Source organism: Gallus gallus, chromosome 1 (genome assembly GCF_016699485.2).
Source record: "Gallus gallus isolate bGalGal1 chromosome 1, bGalGal1.mat.broiler.GRCg7b, whole genome shotgun sequence".
Taxonomy (NCBI): Eukaryota; Metazoa; Chordata; class Aves; order Galliformes; family Phasianidae; genus Gallus; species Gallus gallus.
In genome coordinates this window covers 49,630,807-49,646,915 of record NC_052532.1, presented here as the reverse complement: position 1 = coordinate 49,646,915, position 16,109 = coordinate 49,630,807, and the positions used below count along the sequence as shown (strand labels likewise).

Genomic DNA, 16,109 nt, shown 5'->3' with positions numbered 1-16,109 from the left:
GTAAGAACAAACCTATAAGAACTAAGTCATTTATGCGTTCTCCTGGCATCGTGCAGTAATCACCTCTCACACAGCTCACCCTCTCCGCAGCAAGAGTGATGCTGAGGATGATTTCATGAGAACGCTCTATGAAGCAATGAAGCTACTCTTTGGTGCACTGCTGGGAGCTCTGAGCTGGTGAAACGTGAGCTGAGCACAACAGCTACCTGGGACGCTTCCTCTGGAGCGACCAGTGTGGAGGTGTCTTTGGCTGCTGAGGTTCTAACCTGCATCACACAAATTCTGACCTCTTAAAATGGACAGGGATTTTCCCTCACGTCTAGCAGACTGCATGTCCGAGCACCGCTGCTGCTCAGCCAGCATTCAGTAAGCTGACTGACTGAGCAGATGGACCTCAGTTACTATGTGAACCTACACAATTCTAGGCTCCCTTTTAATTAGAGCAATGCACCAGGAATAACAGTTCAGAATTAAGGGGCTCTAACTACACCGCAGGGAGGGTGCTGGTGACTCAGGCTTTGTTTTCACAGTTGGAGGTTAGCAGCTCCACTATCCCAGGGAATTACAGCCCCTTCCTGCCAAACGTGGCTGGCTTTGTAATTATGTACAGCATCACCCTCTTGGCATTGGGCCCTGCATAGATTTTACTTGCTGTTTTGTTCCCCTCTTTCCTTTCATTGCTGTCAGAGAGGGTGATGGCAATTGTTTGCTATTGGCTGTTAAAGCACAGCAAAGCATTAGTCTCGACACTCAACACTGTCTGCCTTGAAATACAAGTAGCTAGACTGCAGGAGGCAGTTTTTTTCTTCCTGTGAGGCAGGAAGCTCATCGTTTCTCTAGAAACTGTACAGGAAGGCAGGCTGTGTGGCTTTTAGTGTTTATTCCAATTCTAGTATTAACACGCTCCCACAGACATAATTAACTTGCTCAAACACAGGTCCATTTCAGTTCTTAATTATGTATTTTCAGTCAAGCTCCAGCAAAGTTTAGCTCATTCTCAGTACAGCCCACCTAGTGCAGTATTTCTGTTCACCACAGTAAGCAGCCCTTCCTTTTCCACGGTCGTCATCTTCACAGAGCCCGTTACTTGTGAGTAAACAACTTTCGTTCCAGTTCTCTTTGGCTGTTTTCATCCACGCGTTAAGTTCCCGTTCTCAGCAGAACGTTACCACTGCTTCCCTTGCCCTCCCAGCAGAAGGATTTTCCAGATCTCAGTACTACACCTCTCAGCTCCAGTCTTTCGCTGTTTCTTCTCCAGTTCCCGTCAGAACTGCAGGTTTCTGCCCCTCTAAAATCAAGCTGTCAGGCCAAGGAAACAATACATCTAGACAGGCATTCTCTCCCACTTTCACTCACTTGAAGTCAACTCCCTTCTTAATTCAGGCGAGTGAAGACCTCCCCGGTTTTCCCTCCAGGGCAGGAGACAAAAGCTCCAGCTGGGTTTGTTGCTGCTGGGCTCAAGGCTTTTTGTCCCTGTAAATTCACTTCTACAGATCAGTGAAGACATTTCTTGAAAGCAACTGTCTTGATCTGGCAGGTTGGAAGCTGAAGGGGAAACAGAGAATGGCAGGTCTAATTTCTCATTCAGCTTCAAAGGAGCAGTGAGCACCAGCAGGATCCCGTAATCCCCCAAACATCCACTGGAAAGACTTTCTGCGGAGCTGGCACTGATTGCAGCTAGCTGTTTGTCCACCATGACAGGAGTCCCAGGCCTGGTTCACTGATTGATCCCTGCTCACACAGAAAAGAGAGCGTGCAATTGTAAACTGCATAGAGAACGCAGGAGTAAATGCAAAAATATATATATAAAATCTCTCCCCCTTGTGTTACAGATAAGGCATTCCCTCTTTTTCCTACCTGATCCTAGCCCAAACTTCTTGACATCTTGTCAGCACTACACCAAACCCTCAACGCTTAAAAAATCAGCCAGTTGCCCACACCATCCTGACCGTGCCGACAGCCCCAACTTTCTCCTGCTGTGAGAAAACAGCTCGTTTTGGTTTGGATCCATCTTTCTATGGCATTGTACTCGGGGAGGTCTTGTGCCAAAATACGGCATGGGAAAGACCGCTGTGCTGCTGCGTAAACCTTGGTGTGGTTTTCCCAGCTCTGTATTCCTTGTATGCTCATTCCTATCTGCAGGCCTTCAATCTCCAGTCTGTTCTCATTCAGCCTGCCAGGCGGGAGCTCCACCAGCCACAATGTGTTCTAGCAAAAATACAGCAAACACAGAGCAACCACAAGAACTCTCTTTCTTCCCCTTTAACTCTCCTTTGATTCTGTGACTGTCTTTGTTTCAAGGTCAGCTTAAAGCAACCAATTCCTTTGGAAAGGGATGCTATTTTAAGAATAAAATTAACCACTGGCTTTGTGAGACTATAGGAATTATGCACATGGTTACCACAAGAGTGTAGGGGGCTTCTTTCTTCTGGACTTCTTCTGTGGCATTTGAAGTGGAGGCCTCTGCAGAGCTTGGACCTGTTGGTGATGTGTCAACAAAAGTTTCGTCCACAACTCGGAAGCGGATCTCCTCCCCGATGTCCATGTAGAGGTCGTGGGCCCCTTCTTCTGTCTCATATTCCCATACCCACACCTGCTCTGCTTCATCGCTGGCCACGCCGAGGGCTAAGGAAGGAAACGACATTTCACCGGGCAGATCACTTTCTTCCAGTTCTGAGAATCCCCTTGATTCAAAGCCTTTTCACAATCATCTCTCAAACTCCAACACGCTGTCCTACGTCACTGTCTGCACATTCCAGGACCGTGGCCTTGTTTCTGATTTTCCTGCTTCCAGGTGTATGCTGTTACTCCCCCCCGGCCCCCACCTCCAAAACAAAGCAACCCCTCAAGCTCCTACAAGTAAGGACATTGGACACCGTGTATCTACACATGTAGCAAACCCTGCATTCTGTCTCCAGCAGCACCAAAGTCCAGAGGCAGGGATTAATGGTGCGGCTGTTTGAGGGACACTGCTATTCATTTTCATCAGCTGGCACAATGATCCTGCAAAACCTAATAAGCGTGAGGCCTGCCTAGCTGTGATAACAGTCTGTGGGACTTGCCCGACACAACAGCTTAGCTTCTGCCACTGAGCACCTTCATTGTTGCAGCAGTAAATGCCTGCTGGGCCAGCACTGCACAATCTTTTGAAATGAAGTACTAAAGTTATCAAAGGTGATCAAAGGATACAACTTTGCTGGCTGCTGCAGGGATTCTGGTGGGATGACAATATCATCAAAGAATCCAATAGAAACTGCGGAGAAAAGAATTTGATTAAGACTGAAACCATTCCTCACAAATGATGTACCACAGCAATTCCTAAAGTGCGATTCTAGATTCATTTTCCTTCCTCTTTCAGGAAGGACGTCTGAGATTATGCAGGAATTATTCTTTGAGTCACAATGCTCCGTTTCAGTTGGCAGTGAAGCAACCGCCCGGCTGAAGTATGTACAGCAACAGAGGGCACACTCTTCATGTCCACAGGGAAAGGAAAAGGCTGCCTGGAGCAGGACTGGAAGTGTCGGTGTTCCAATAAATGAGTCAGATGCTATAGAGGTCTGTGACAGGAAAGAGCTTAGAAATCACAGACCTAACTGTACGCTGCTTTTTATTTAACATGGTAGCCCAACACTCCTACAATAACAGAAGGCAACCCATAAGCTATGTACTTCATGACGTATGTGGCTGATCATCTTTCTTACGAAAGATGTTTCCCAGCCATGTCTTCAGGCACAGGAATTAATTGCAAATATTCAAGAAACTACAGCAATATATATCAGACCAACAGAATCTGATCGTACCACCTTAAAAGAAAACCACCAAAAGTTCTGTCAACTGAAGCGAGAAAACAAATTCAATCTAGCTCCAGATGGGCTTGCCTATTCTTCTTGGGCATGCACATGAGTGAGAAAGGGAAAGGGGAGCGCAGACAAAACCATGGAGTGCAGGGGAAGCTGCCAGGCTCAAGCTACCGATCAGCCTCAGGCTGGAGCAGGGCTGGAGGCAGTACCAGCCTTCAAGCAGCTCACGCACAGCATGACAGTGCCTGAAAGCACAGTATCCCCAAGTGCACTGCAGCTCTTGCGTCCCTAATGTTAGGAGATGCAGTTTACCGTGAACGCCATCCTGACTGCAGCTTTTAATCTCTCCAACCAGAATCTCATCCAGGAAGGGATGGAAGACCACGTAGCGGAAATGCACTTGAAAGAAAGCACATCGTTAATGTTATATCCATGTGAGTGAACCATACTCCTTCCACAGGGTGGCAGCCACTAAAACAAAATCCCACATCCTATATGCCCTCTAAAATGCTGCATCCTGCATGCTTTACAGCTTCCTTACAGGTACCGATGAGTTCAGGAAAACAGGAATCAGAGTTATGAGTCCTGTTTTGTATGACTTATGGCAGCAGCTGATCAGCAGTTTCCCGTTCTCTGCTCTTCAACATTGCAAGAATTGAAGTTCACAGGATAAAACTATAAAATAAGCAGGGCCTCTGATTCAGTTACAAAGCAAGCATTCCTTGGAAACCAAGAACGTCAGCTGAAATGTTGTTTTCCTGCCATACTTCTGCTCCATTTATCTTTGACAGCAATGATCTATTTTCTTCAAATGAAATTATATGGTAAACAATATTATCAGAGTAAGGTTCTCTGCCATAATCTTATTTAACCCAAATGAAAAAATCTAGTTATGCTGCTAACTAAGAATTTTGTATATATAATTATAAGAAAGCTATGCTAAGACAACTCCAGCAAAATAATGCTTAAAAGCTGTTTAACATCATTTTTACTGTCCATGCCCAGTGCTGCTCTTCTATATAAAACCAGGCACTAGATTGGAGAAGGAGTAATAAATCCTGCTGCCTGGTAGCAAGTGCTATCCCAGCTTCTGAAAACAGGAGGTTTCTCTGCAGACTCAGAGAACATATTCAACATATTCTCTTGCTTTAGTTCAAGGAGGTTTGAAGTTAAGGAAGCAAATGGAGACTAAAGCAAGCAGGAAAGCCTGCCATCCTCCTCAGTATTAGAGAAGCTTTTATTTGTAGGGACTGAGCTCTACTGGCATTAAAAATTATGTCCGGGGTGCCACATGCAGTCAGTCCAGTCCCCTTCTAACAGGGTTACTTCATTTGCTCAAGTGTTTATGCGTTTACTTACAGCTTTCGTTCAGATTTGCCAAAGCTCAAAAGTGACGAATCATTATTCCCTCCCCCAAAAAAGTCATCTAAAATCCTAAAATGTATGCTGAACCAGATCTGTCTAAGTCTCAAAGACAGATGCTGCAAAGCTTCCAGCTAAGAAAACAGCATCAACTGTTGTGTGAATGTTATATTTAGAAACGTTTCAACATTCCAGGCAGGCTAAATAAGCTTCAAAAAGAAAAAATAATAATGGACAAACACAGAGCAATTAGTATAAATTATTTTCCATTTGGAGATTTCCAAGCTCTCTAAGTTAAATTAACCCCCTCCTTATCCAAGACCTATGTAGCTATAACCGTAGAGCAGAGATGGACTGCTAGAGAAGGAAGATGGCACCACCTACTTAAATATGTATTTCTAACTGCAGAAGCGCAATGGAAAGGGACTTCTGCCACGATCCTCTCTCTCTCCTAAGAGGAACAGTGAAAGCTGCTGACTTCAGCAAGTCCCTTTAAACTTAATTTACCTAACAATGGGAACTCAGTCGACACTTGCAGACCACTAACCTTCTGCAACCGCCATAACTCAGAACATACCTTTAGTATGCGACGCACCATCCCCAGGGAATATGTATGAATCTTCCAGTTTTGTAATATCATACAGACAGATGCAGAGACCAACGTTGTATACAACCTGTTCGAATTAAAAAGTAAAAAAGGCAGTAAATCAATTACCAGGTTAACTCACTTCAAGTTTATACACAGTGCATAGCTTTTAGGAAGAAGGCAACAGAAGGTGGCAAGATGGAAGAGAGGCTGCTTATGTGCACTCCTCCAACGAACCCAGCACGAAGCACACTGCACTTCAGAGGTACCCATATCTTCCTCAAGTGTTATGAGAGTTTTTGTTCTTACTGGCACTAGAAGGAGCACTGCTATAAACAGAAATCATTGGGATAATTGTCAGTAATGAAAAATTTGACCTGCCACAACACTAAAGCTGTGAAAGAACACTTATCAATTCAGCAGACCCACATCTTGTCCAAAAGCCAAACACACTTCCTACCAGCATCCTCAGAAGTTTCTAAGCTTGTCTTTGTCTGAAATTATAATAGCTCTGGGCAGAGATAAGGAGAACTCCCAATTTCTCTGCCACCTCACAGCCTACAAAATCTGTGGCACCGACCCACTGTGAGTGGATAAAAGATTAGTGGATAGAAGTGGATAAAAGTGGATAAAAGCACTACAGGGGAAGACTGTGCCACCACATTGTACTCAGCACAAAGCAAGTCAGGTATGATCACTTCCATCTCTCTTTCGGTACTTTTGTTGTATTTACACTGGTCTGGTTTACATGTGTGTTTTTTCAAATGGCACTTTGTTCTGCTGCCCCACACATAAGATGGTAGCGACTCTCTCTCTTCTTCCATGCCTCTCAGCTCCTTCTCTACAGCATGAAGAACATAAGATCCCTGTGGAATGGCACATGGCCTCCTCTTCTTTTCCTCTTCGTTTGGGGTTGGCCTTCACATCTAAGTTGTTCTGACGTACGTGTCATTAAGCACAAACACAGAGACACTCTGCTATATGGTGATGCTATGATGCTTACACCACCCTATACGTTACCTTATTGGCCAATTTCTTGTTCAGCTCCTCAGCAATGGACTCATTCAGTTTTCTCTCAAACTGCCAGGGAGGAATCCTCACCGTGTCAGTCATCTCCACCAGGACAAACATGGCAGCCTCTGGGGAGACAGGGAGAGAGCACAACCGTGCAGGGGCCGCCTTAGTAACAAGCATTCAGCCCGGGCGTTGCCCGAGGCGCGGCGGGGCAGCACTCTGAGTCTCCTGGAGGTTGTGAGGGACAAAGTAAGGGGACGAGTGGGGTTAGAAACCAGCCGGGCAGCGCTCGGCCTCCCCACGACCCCACAGCCACTCCAGAGCAGGCCCCTGACCGCGTGAGCCCGGAGCAGACAGAAGCAAGCCCGCTGAAGCAGCAACGACCCCGCACCACCTCAAACCCACCTGACACACACACACCGAACACCGCCACGCGCTGCCCGTCCTCACGGCGACTTCCGGTTTCGGAGCCAATCGCCTTCGGGGGGGCGGGGAGACGGATTCTGATTGACGTGTGGCCGGACCTACCGCACGGCTCTGTGCGACGTGAAGGCCCCGCCCCTGGCTCCGGCGCGAGGCCCGCCTCAGGCGGGGGCGGCCATTTTGTCCTCCTGCGAGCGCAGTAGTTGCTGTCTGTTACTGAGGCGCCCCGTTCCCTGGAGGGCCTAGATTCGTTAAATAAAACGTGAGTCCGTGGAAGCTTCTCCGCAGCTGTCCGCCTCGTGAGAGGGGTTGTGGAAAACAAGGATCTGTCCCCGTGCCTGAGATGTGCCCTGAGACATGGAAGGAGCTGCCTGCGGTGTGCTTAAAAAAAGACTGAGGAAAACCAAGGTGTCTGTGGCTGACAGGCAAAACTGTGCTGTCAGCACCGCGGCTTTGATGCCAACACGACGGGTGTCACCCCCCGCACCTTTTGGCAGTGTGTAGCGGGCGGTAATGAGTGCTCGGTATAAGAAATCGTTAAATGTTGAGCTGTCTTGGAGTGGGAAGGGGAAAATGAGGCCACAGATACCGCACCTTGGCCTCATTAACAAGAGATCTGTCGTGGCTAAGGCGTTTCTGATCTGTTTGAAATTATTCCTGCTCCACCAGGGTGTCTTTTTTGTGATTATTAAATGGCCGCTCTGCACGGGTTTGGTGTGTTGGCATTAAGCAGGAGATGGAGGATCCAGTTTTCCTTCCCAGGTTCCTGGGAGGAGCAGTGTTAGTCTCAGCGGTGAGCTCTGCACACGCCATTGCTGGGACACCTCACCTCAAATCCACCCCAGCCTACTTCAGGTGCTGTACAAAGAACCTTTCACTTCTCTGTGGCAGTGGCTGTGCTAATCTGGGTACATCACAGTTCTGCTGGCATGCTCACCTCATCCCTCGCTGTTCTGTCCTGGCCCCATGCAGGTTGGATGATGCTGGGGCTGACCTTTAGCTGCAGGTTTTGCAGGTCGCTGTAGCTGCCTTTTCGGAAGGTGCAGTAGTTCCTCAGCGTGTCCCTCTTCTGACAGCAGGGGAAGAAATAGCCTTGGTATCACACCAGGAGGCAGAAGTTAGGTTATGTGTTGATACTAGCAAGGTGATTGCTCTGGATGCTTTTGTACATAAGAGCTGGATGGTTAAGTAGGGACAGCAGTTCTAGGCAATAGCAGGGTGAATACCTGGAATAACACAGGAGACTGGATGAACAAGTGGATTAGGATGGTCACACCACACTTGCATTTCTTGCCTACCCTTGAGCTAACATTTTTCATGCTTCCAACAGCCACAACCCAATGGGGGCTGCTGGGTGTCCAAAACAAAACAAACACGTCTCCTTCATCCCGTTGCACAGCCCTGAGCCAGCTATGTGACTAGGAGGTCTGCAAGGCATCCCCTCCAACTGGCCCATGTCTAATGGAGAGCTCCTTGGTGTTCTATGAAGTGCAATGGCACAGTCAGATGTGCTGCACTGCCTTGAGATGCCAGGCTACCAGCCCCACTAGCAGTTTATCAGCTTCTACTAGAAATATCACATTCTGCAGGAAATGCTTTCCTGCAAATAACCCCTCAGACCCCAGCATGGTGCACACCTGGAGCCTCAGTGATGCGGTGGCTGCTGTGCTGCTACTGGCTGGGTTTTCTCTGTGGAGGAATTCTGTATTTGCAGCAGCACTGGTCATAAGCATTGTCTGTGATGAGAAAATATAAACCACAGCCAAATCTTGCCTTGTAAAATGTTGCTGTCTCGACTCTGCTGTGAATAGCACCCAGCAGCACACTATATTTCACACTGCAGCTAAAGTATTCTGATGTTGGAAACTGTGGGAACAGCCCCACGTTGCTGAGTGCTTTCTTTTTGTCCCTGTAGTACTGACACATAAAATAGCCACAAATTCACAGAGGCTGTGCACACGTTTTTGTAACCATATGTCTCCAGAGTCTCTCAGTAGTGCTGAGAGCACTGAGGCTTTGCCAGCATATGGGGGCATGGTTCTCTGCTGCTGTTTTTCTGCTGCTTAGAGAAAACCCCAGGCATGTCTCATCCTCACAACTGCAGAAAACTTGAAAACACAATCTGAAGTTATGTGAAGGCTCAGGAACAGAGGAAAATGAAAGAAACCCCCAAATTGTTTTGCTTATGATCTCCTCTGCCCCCACATTCCCAGGGCTTTTGGGGCAGACTGGCTCAGGGATGCTGCAGGCGGAGGCGAGCGATGATTTGCATCTAGGTTGCTGAGCCCTGCTTTGATTGACTCCAAAGGATTTACGTATCTTCTCACGTACAAAGTCCTCCACGCTCCTGTCTTTGCTTCTGTCTCCACAGGCATCTCAAGCACCCCCACTCCCACTCTGATCAAAGCTTCCCCTCTTCTCCTTTTATCACTGCTACATGTTTTGGACTCCCTGCCTTCTCCACTGCAACGCATGCCCAGAACTACCCGCCAGTCTAACGCACCTCAACTTCCCTTCAGAGCCCCCACTGACTATACAGGAGAGTCACTCTGATGCTCTGTGTTGTTTGACACCTGCAGCTGGCCACACAGCTGACCCTGGTGAGGAAGAACAAGTATCGATGATGTTCAGTGTACAGCAATGAACCATGTACAGCAATGTACAGCAGTGTACAGCAATGATGTTAAATGAACAGCTGGGGAAGAGGAAGGTGTGCCCATGCTGCACATTCCCAGCATTCCCCAGGCATTGAGAGGATGGGCTGGCTGAAGAGAAGCTTGGACCAGAGACTGGAACAGGTGGCTGCATTTCTCCTCCACTTCTTTTGCAAGGTTTTGAAGGGTTGTCTGGGTGGATGAACCTTGTGGCATCTGTAGGTGGCACGTGGGACTCGTGTTTGGTACGGAAAACTCAAAAGGCCACAACTAGAGGGAGATGGGCGCTGACAGAACCCCAAACATGCCAGCCTGGTCCATCCCCCTGCTACAAAATGAGGCCAGTATCACCCAGCTCCCCAATGGATGCCTGCCCATGGTGTTTTTAAAAGTCTCCAGTGATGGAGACTCTGGTGCTTCCCCAGGCAAAACATTTGAGTAATTAACTATCTGCTTAGAAAGTGTTTCCTAATATCTAGCATCAATCTTGCTCCTTGCAAGCCCCGTTGCTCCTCACCCTATCCCCAGCAGACACAACAAACAATTGATTCCCATCCTCGTTGCAGTGAGTGCTCACATCACACCGTGCCCCCAGGAGAGGAACTCTGGGGGCGATTTATGATGTAGCATCTGCCCACGGAGATAACTCACAAGCACAGTCCTATTGGCAGAGGGCAGAAAAGAAAGGATCTTTTGGTATGGGGACGTGCCATATGGCAGCTCTACGGATGTGATGCTCAAAAAGCAGAATTCCCCTCCTGACCACACATGCCGTACAGGGAGAAGCAGCAGGAGCTTTGCCAGCACGGGATGCGGCATCACCATATGAGCAGTCATGTTGGGCTGGTGTCCCCATGTCCGCTGTCTGTCTCTTTGCTGTCTCTCAGCCCCTGATTGTGCCACGGAGTGGCTGTGCACTGTGGGGTGCACCAGGGGGCTGCAGGCAGCAGGAGCTGGGGAGAGCTGCAGGAACACCAGCAGGGCTTGGGGAGATGCGGGGAGAGGCTGGAACCCCTCGCTGGCTACACGTGTCCCCCCACCACTTTGTCCCCGCAGCCTACAAGGCTGCCTCGTGCTGTGTCAGGCCGTGCCGCCGACGTGGGCATGCGTCACGGTGCTCGAGCAGAAAGATGCAGCCCCTCCACCCCCCCCTTCCCCTACAAACACTCCTTTAAGCCCGGAACGGCGATGACCAGCCTGATCCCTCCCACCTGCCTGCTCCCCCTGGCCTGGCCCTGACGTCAGGGAAGGCGTGCGGATGCGTGTGTGCGGGCTGCACATCATACACACATCAGGCACCGCAGAGACATCGGGAGGCAGCCGGCAGCCGGCAGTGGAAAAGCCCCCGGAGCCGGGCTACATGCGAGAGCTCTGCTCCTCGCCGGGCAGCAGAGGAGCGCTCGTCCGTCCCCACCGTGCGCTGATGCTCTGCGAGCCGCAGCTCCAGGGAGCCCCTCATTGCTAAGGAGGTAAGGGCAGGCACGACGGCCATCGGCTATTGTAGCCGAAGGTTCGGCTTCGTGCACGATGCTTGCTTACAGGGCTGCTTTTCGTTTTGGGAGAGGTGCGAGGGTGAAGCGTGGCATCCCTCCTCTGTTCTGCTTATTGCCGATTCCCCAGCAGCTCCCAGACAATGCCTCCTCCGGGGCAGGCGGTGCTGCATGGCCACTGTTGCTGGGGGCACACCGTGGTGCCACCAAACCGGGCTCGGCTGGCACCAGCTCTCCATTCCCCGACAGCAGGAGAAAGCGGCGCGTGAAAACCTGTCCTGGTAGAGGCGGGGGCTTGAATGGATGTTTCTCTGGGGCCGGCTGTGCTATTCATTCCTGCAGACAGTAAGTTAGATCACAAAGGAGAGAGAAAGGATGAAAGGATGTGGATGAGGACATTCGCGTGAGGTCTTTGAGCCGACAATACTGTGATTTAAAATCACGCCCAACCACGACCAGGCAAATCCCCCAGACCCGGTTGTCGGGGAGCGACGCTTTATGCATATACACTCCAAAGGTAAACCAAGCCTCCATGATGGCTTCTCCTCTGGCTTCTTGGCTTGTGGCAGCTCTCCTCATGGCCTCCCCGAGAATCCGGCGGTACCGACGGAGGGAGCTTTTTATAATCAATCCATAAAGGTGACATTCATATTTTAGCGCTAACCAGGCTGTATCGTAGGCGAGACGATCTCAGCAAAGATGCTTGGAGTTGTGAGCGTGATTGGCTTAGATGGGGAGGGGAAGCTTTAAGTGTGTGTTCCCAATGAAAGCTGGCTTATCTTTTGTATAGCGATTCATTTCAGCCGAGGGGTTTTTAGCATGCAGGATACGTGGAGGAAATTGTTCCACTCTTCTTTAGCTCTTAATGGCATGATCTAGTAACCAAAAAAAGAGGGAGGGGGCTAAGGGGCTTTCATTAGCGTTGGACAGAGACGGCATTTAGAAAACCTGAGAGACGCCGGGGCTGCAAGGACAGGGGATGGCTGAACGTTTGCTTCCCGGCTGCCCCCTCCTGTTACAACAGCCCCTTTCTGGGTCCAGAAGCGAAACCCCACAGTTTCGCATCCAGCCCGCAGGCCACGCTCCGATGCCCAAAGGGATGGCGCGGGGTCGCAGCCCCCCGAGGTGATAGGAGGCCCAGGACCCCAGGGCTGGGTGAAGGCAAAGGGATCCCAGCGGGGGGAAGGAGCACAAAGAGGAGCTGCGTGGGAGGGCGGGGGGCTGAGGGCGATGACACCAATTAAATATGGATTGCGGGTGATGCGTGAGAGCTTCATGTTGCCGCTGCTAATGACCGGGGAGTGACGGCGGCCGGAGCTTCTGGGCCACTGCCTCTCTGTGGGGCTGTGGAGTTAAACGGGGTCACGCCGGCACCCACCGGAGGGTATGTGTTTACGAGGAGTGGGGCAGACAGCGACTTTGTTTGATGAGCTGCATGGTGATGAGCGAGGCTCTTGGATCCGCAGATAAAAGCCGACGTGTCTCCTGCCTGTCTGTCCTAATTGGCGCGGGGTTGGTGCGCGCGCCCGCTGGCAGCTCTGCGTGGAGGCCTTCTCTCACAGGAACAAGGAGGAGAAACCGTGGCTGTGTCGAGGCGGCGAGTTCGTTGGTCCTCAGCCTGCAGCAGCCTCAGCTGCCCCGCATTTCATCCCCACGGTGTGGCTGAGCGTGGGGTGGGCGCAGGGAGGACGTACCCACGGCTCCCCTCTGTGGTTTCCCCCATCCCTTTGTTTGCTGCGGAGACTCAGATGAGGTGGGAATCAGTGCCCCAGGGGATGTGGGCCCCGTGGGCCCCTTCTCTGATGTCAGTTTTGCCTCTAAGCGTGCTCCTGTCTCACTGCTTCTGCTCCTGTGTGGGATCGTGGTGCCGAGATGGCCATGGGTGGTGGGCGAGGGGAATGGGCATGCTCCCTCCCCACCGTGCCGTCTGCTCCAGAAACCTTTTCCCACGTCCTTGGTGCTTACTAATTTCGGAGCAGAGGTGACCCCCTTCTGCACGTTCCCCCAGGGCCCTCACCTCTCAGTGTGAGTCAGAAAGCAAATTAAAGGCTCTCTGGGTTTCCTGGCATGCAATCCCAAATACTCCACATGGGTCTGGGGGGCTGAAGGGCACATTGTGTTGGATGAAGCCACCGAGGGGGAAAGAAATCCACAGGGTGAAGGGTTTCTGAGCAGCTCCGGAGCCAGGAGACTTAAAAACACATAAAACCCTACAAATGTCATCAATTAGAACAGCCTGCCCATGCCGGTGCCAGCTCCTGCTCTTTGGCACGTGATACCCGGCTCCATGCTCCCACCAATCATCCTGCAGCTGAAGGTTGGGGGTTTTCTGCTTTCGGGGGCCAAAACGCAGTGTTATGGCACAGGCTTTAATTCGGGGCTCAGACAGTGCAATGCCCACCAAGAACCTGAGGCCGATGGCTACAGCCGACCCGTAACCACTCCCCCCTCTCCCTGCAGCTTGCTGAAGCAGACCCCTCCCTGCTGCTCCCCACGCCCGGCCCCGAGACGGAGGACCCCACTGACCCCACCATGTCATCGGAGCCTGGCGCCCCGCCGGCCGTGCCACCCCTGCACTCTCCCAAGTCCCCAGTCTGGCCCACCTTCCCCTTCCAGCGTGAGGGCAGCCGTGTTTGGGAGCGGGGCAACCTCCTGCTGCGGGACCTGCCCAGCCCACTGCCCACTAAGAGGACCAGGACCTACTCTGCGTAAGTACCCGGTAGTCCACAGGGGATGCTGGAAATGCCCCTCCGGCTGCACGCGCAGACTTCTCCATCCCTTCCCTCCTGCAGGACGGCACGTGCTTCTGCCGGGCCCATCTACAAGGGTGTCTGCAAGCAGTTCTCCCGTTCACAGGGCCATGGGTTCATCACTCCAGAGAACGGCACAGAAGACATTTTTGTCCATGTGTCTGAGTAAGTCCGCACAGCACTGGGTATGTGGGGGACAGCCGGTGACCCGTGGGCTGGGGTGATGCTGTGTCCACGGGTGATGGTGCATCCATAGGTGATACTCTGTCTCCATATACCTAAAATCCCACTGCAGGTGGGTTTTTCCCCATGATGCTTGGTGCCTTCCTTGGTGCTGGGGGGCTCCATCTCTCGGCCCCACGGCCCCATCGCCTCCCCTCTCCTCTCCCACAGCATCGAGGGGGAGTACGTCCCGGTAGAGGGGGATGAGGTGACGTACAAGGTCTGCCCCATCCCTCCCAAGAACCAGAAGTTCCAGGCAGTGGAGGTGGTGCTCACCAACCTGGCGCCCCATACGAAGCATGAGACATGGTCTGGGCAGATCATCGGCTCCTAGGTACCTGGGGGGCCTGATGGCCGCTCGCAGAGAGCATGGGGAAGGCCGGGCTGGCAAAGAGGCTGGGGCCACTCCCCAGCACGCAGGTGTTCGCGTTCGGTGTCTTTTCTAAGGTTACGGTTTCCTTTTTCTGTGTGTGTTTGTACCTGTCTTTCGAGGGGGATGGGGAAAGCGGAGTCCTCCCCACTGACCCCTCAGCTCCTGGGGTAGCACTGAGTCCCATGTCCTTGAGCCCAAGGGGAGCGGGAGGACTGATCCTGCTCCCATCCCACTGCAGCCTGGGGCTTTTGGGGGGCTTGTCCCAGCCTCCCCAGCCCTGCTCTGGCCAGATGGGCAAATCACTGTGCCGGGAGGGGACAGCTCAGCCCCTTCCGTCCCCATCACCCCAGCCCCCCTGGAACCCCATCCCATGTGTGCCTGTGTGTGTGTGTGTGTGTGTCCGTAGGTCACCGTGGGGCTGAAGGGTTTGGTGATCTCCCTCTGCTCGTGCTCCAAGCCGACACCTCCCGCCCCCTCGGTGTAGACAGGGTCTCGTATATAAAGCACAAATTTGTTCTCAGTCCTCTCCGCCATATCCTGGCCAGGTGGGCTCCTGTGGCCTTGGGGACGGGGAAGGGGCACCTGAGGGTTGTGGGACGTGGACGTAGGGATGGCCCCATGCCATGCCCCAGGCAGTCAGCCTGGCCGAGACAAACTGTTGGATTTTTCTTTTTTCTTTTCTTTTTTTCTTTATTTTTTGGGGGAAATAACCTTAAATCATAGAATTGTTGGTGTTTTTACAACTCTGGTGTGGTTCCCGCCTGTCTGACCTTGTGTCAACCTTTGTAACATTGGCAATAAACCATTAAAAGTGACTTTCCCATGAGCCCTGCCCATCCTGCCTTTCTGTGTGTAAGTGCACCCTGCAGGGGACCCAGGAACCCCAAGGCTTGCCTCAGACACTCACCAATGCTGTGCACTGCACCCCAACTTCAGCAGAACTGCTGGAGTGGGTCCAGAGGAGGGCCACAAAGATGCCCAGCAGGCTGGAGCACCTCTGCTATGAAGACAGGCTGAGGGAGCTGGGCTTGTTCAGCATGGAGAAGAAAAGGCTGCAGGGAGACCTCACTGCAGCCTTCCAGTACTGAAAGAGAGCTTATACAAAGGATAAACTTTTTTACACAGTCTAATAGTGATAGGATAGGGGGAATGGCTTTAAAGTATCAGACAGGAGATTGAGGTCAGAAATACCCTATTCAGAAGGCAGTGAGGTGCTGGCACAGCTGCCCAGAGAGCTGTGGGTGCCCCATCCCTGGAGGTTCAAGGCCAGGTTGGATGGGGCCCTGGGCAGCCTGAGCTGGTGGGTGACAGCCCTGCCCACGGCACGGGATGGGACTGGGTGGGCTTTGAGGTCCCTTCCAACCCAACCATTCTGTGATTCTGATTCCCTGGTCCTGCAGTGCCTGCACCCAACACTTGAGGGCGGAGCAGAGCC

At 51.6% G+C, this 16,109-nt stretch overlaps 2 protein-coding genes across 6 annotated transcripts; one reads left to right on the top strand and one right to left on the bottom strand.

Moving 5' to 3' along the window:
• Positions 1-861: 861 nt before the first annotated feature.
• On the bottom strand, positions 862-7,210 carry POLR3H (RNA polymerase III subunit H). Of its 2 annotated transcripts, none has more exons than NM_001277374.2 (7): positions 7,168-7,210; positions 6,769-6,887; positions 5,740-5,836; positions 4,113-4,199; positions 3,190-3,253; positions 2,402-2,609; positions 862-1,731 (listed from the first exon to the last, which is right to left on the bottom strand). In NM_001277374.2, the coding sequence occupies exons 2-7, from the start codon at positions 6,877-6,879 to the stop codon at positions 1,678-1,680; spliced, it is 621 nt and encodes a 206-aa protein (NP_001264303.1). In that variant the 5' UTR covers positions 6,880-6,887; positions 7,168-7,210; the 3' UTR covers positions 862-1,677. The 2 variants fall into 2 exon arrangements, with proteins under 2 accessions (NP_001264303.1, XP_015140579.1); XM_015285093.4 differs by having other exon boundaries at positions 6,769-6,890; positions 7,173-7,210.
• A 165-nt stretch (positions 7,211-7,375) lies between these two features.
• Positions 7,376-15,500, top strand: CSDC2 (cold shock domain containing C2, RNA binding). Of its 4 annotated transcripts, none has more exons than XM_046907623.1 (4): positions 7,376-7,447; positions 13,790-14,037; positions 14,122-14,244; positions 14,473-15,500. In XM_046907623.1, the coding sequence occupies exons 2-4, from the start codon at positions 13,862-13,864 to the stop codon at positions 14,633-14,635; spliced, it is 462 nt and encodes a 153-aa protein (XP_046763579.1). In that variant the 5' UTR covers positions 7,376-7,447; positions 13,790-13,861; the 3' UTR covers positions 14,636-15,500. The 4 variants fall into 4 exon arrangements, with proteins under 4 accessions (XP_046763579.1, XP_046763575.1, XP_046763566.1 ...); XM_046907619.1 differs by lacking the exon at positions 7,376-7,447 and adding an exon at positions 11,124-11,308; XM_046907610.1 differs by lacking the exon at positions 7,376-7,447 and adding an exon at positions 11,223-11,674.
• The last annotated feature ends 609 nt before the right edge of the window (positions 15,501-16,109 follow it).

Excerpts from the sequence above, each read along its gene's own strand:
- POLR3H (NM_001277374.2), bottom strand. The coding sequence starts at position 6,879 with ATGTTTGTCCTGGTGGAGATGACTGACACGGTGAGGATTCCTCCCTGG. Across the intron at positions 5,837-6,768 it reads ACAAGAAATTGGCCAATAAG|GTTGTATACAACGTTGGTCT; the intron begins GTAACGTATAGG and ends TAATTCGAACAG. Across the intron at positions 4,200-5,739 it reads TGGTGCGTCGCATACTAAAG|TGCATTTCCGCTACGTGGTC; the intron begins GTATGTTCTGAG and ends CTTTCTTTCAAG.
- CSDC2 (XM_003640376.5), top strand. The coding sequence starts at position 11,828 with ATGCATATACACTCCAAAGGTAAACCAAGCCTCCATGATGGCTTCTCC. Across the intron at positions 14,038-14,121 it reads AGGACCAGGACCTACTCTGC|GACGGCACGTGCTTCTGCCG; the intron begins GTAAGTACCCGG and ends TCCCTCCTGCAG. Across the intron at positions 14,245-14,472 it reads ATTTTTGTCCATGTGTCTGA|CATCGAGGGGGAGTACGTCC; the intron begins GTAAGTCCGCAC and ends CCTCTCCCACAG.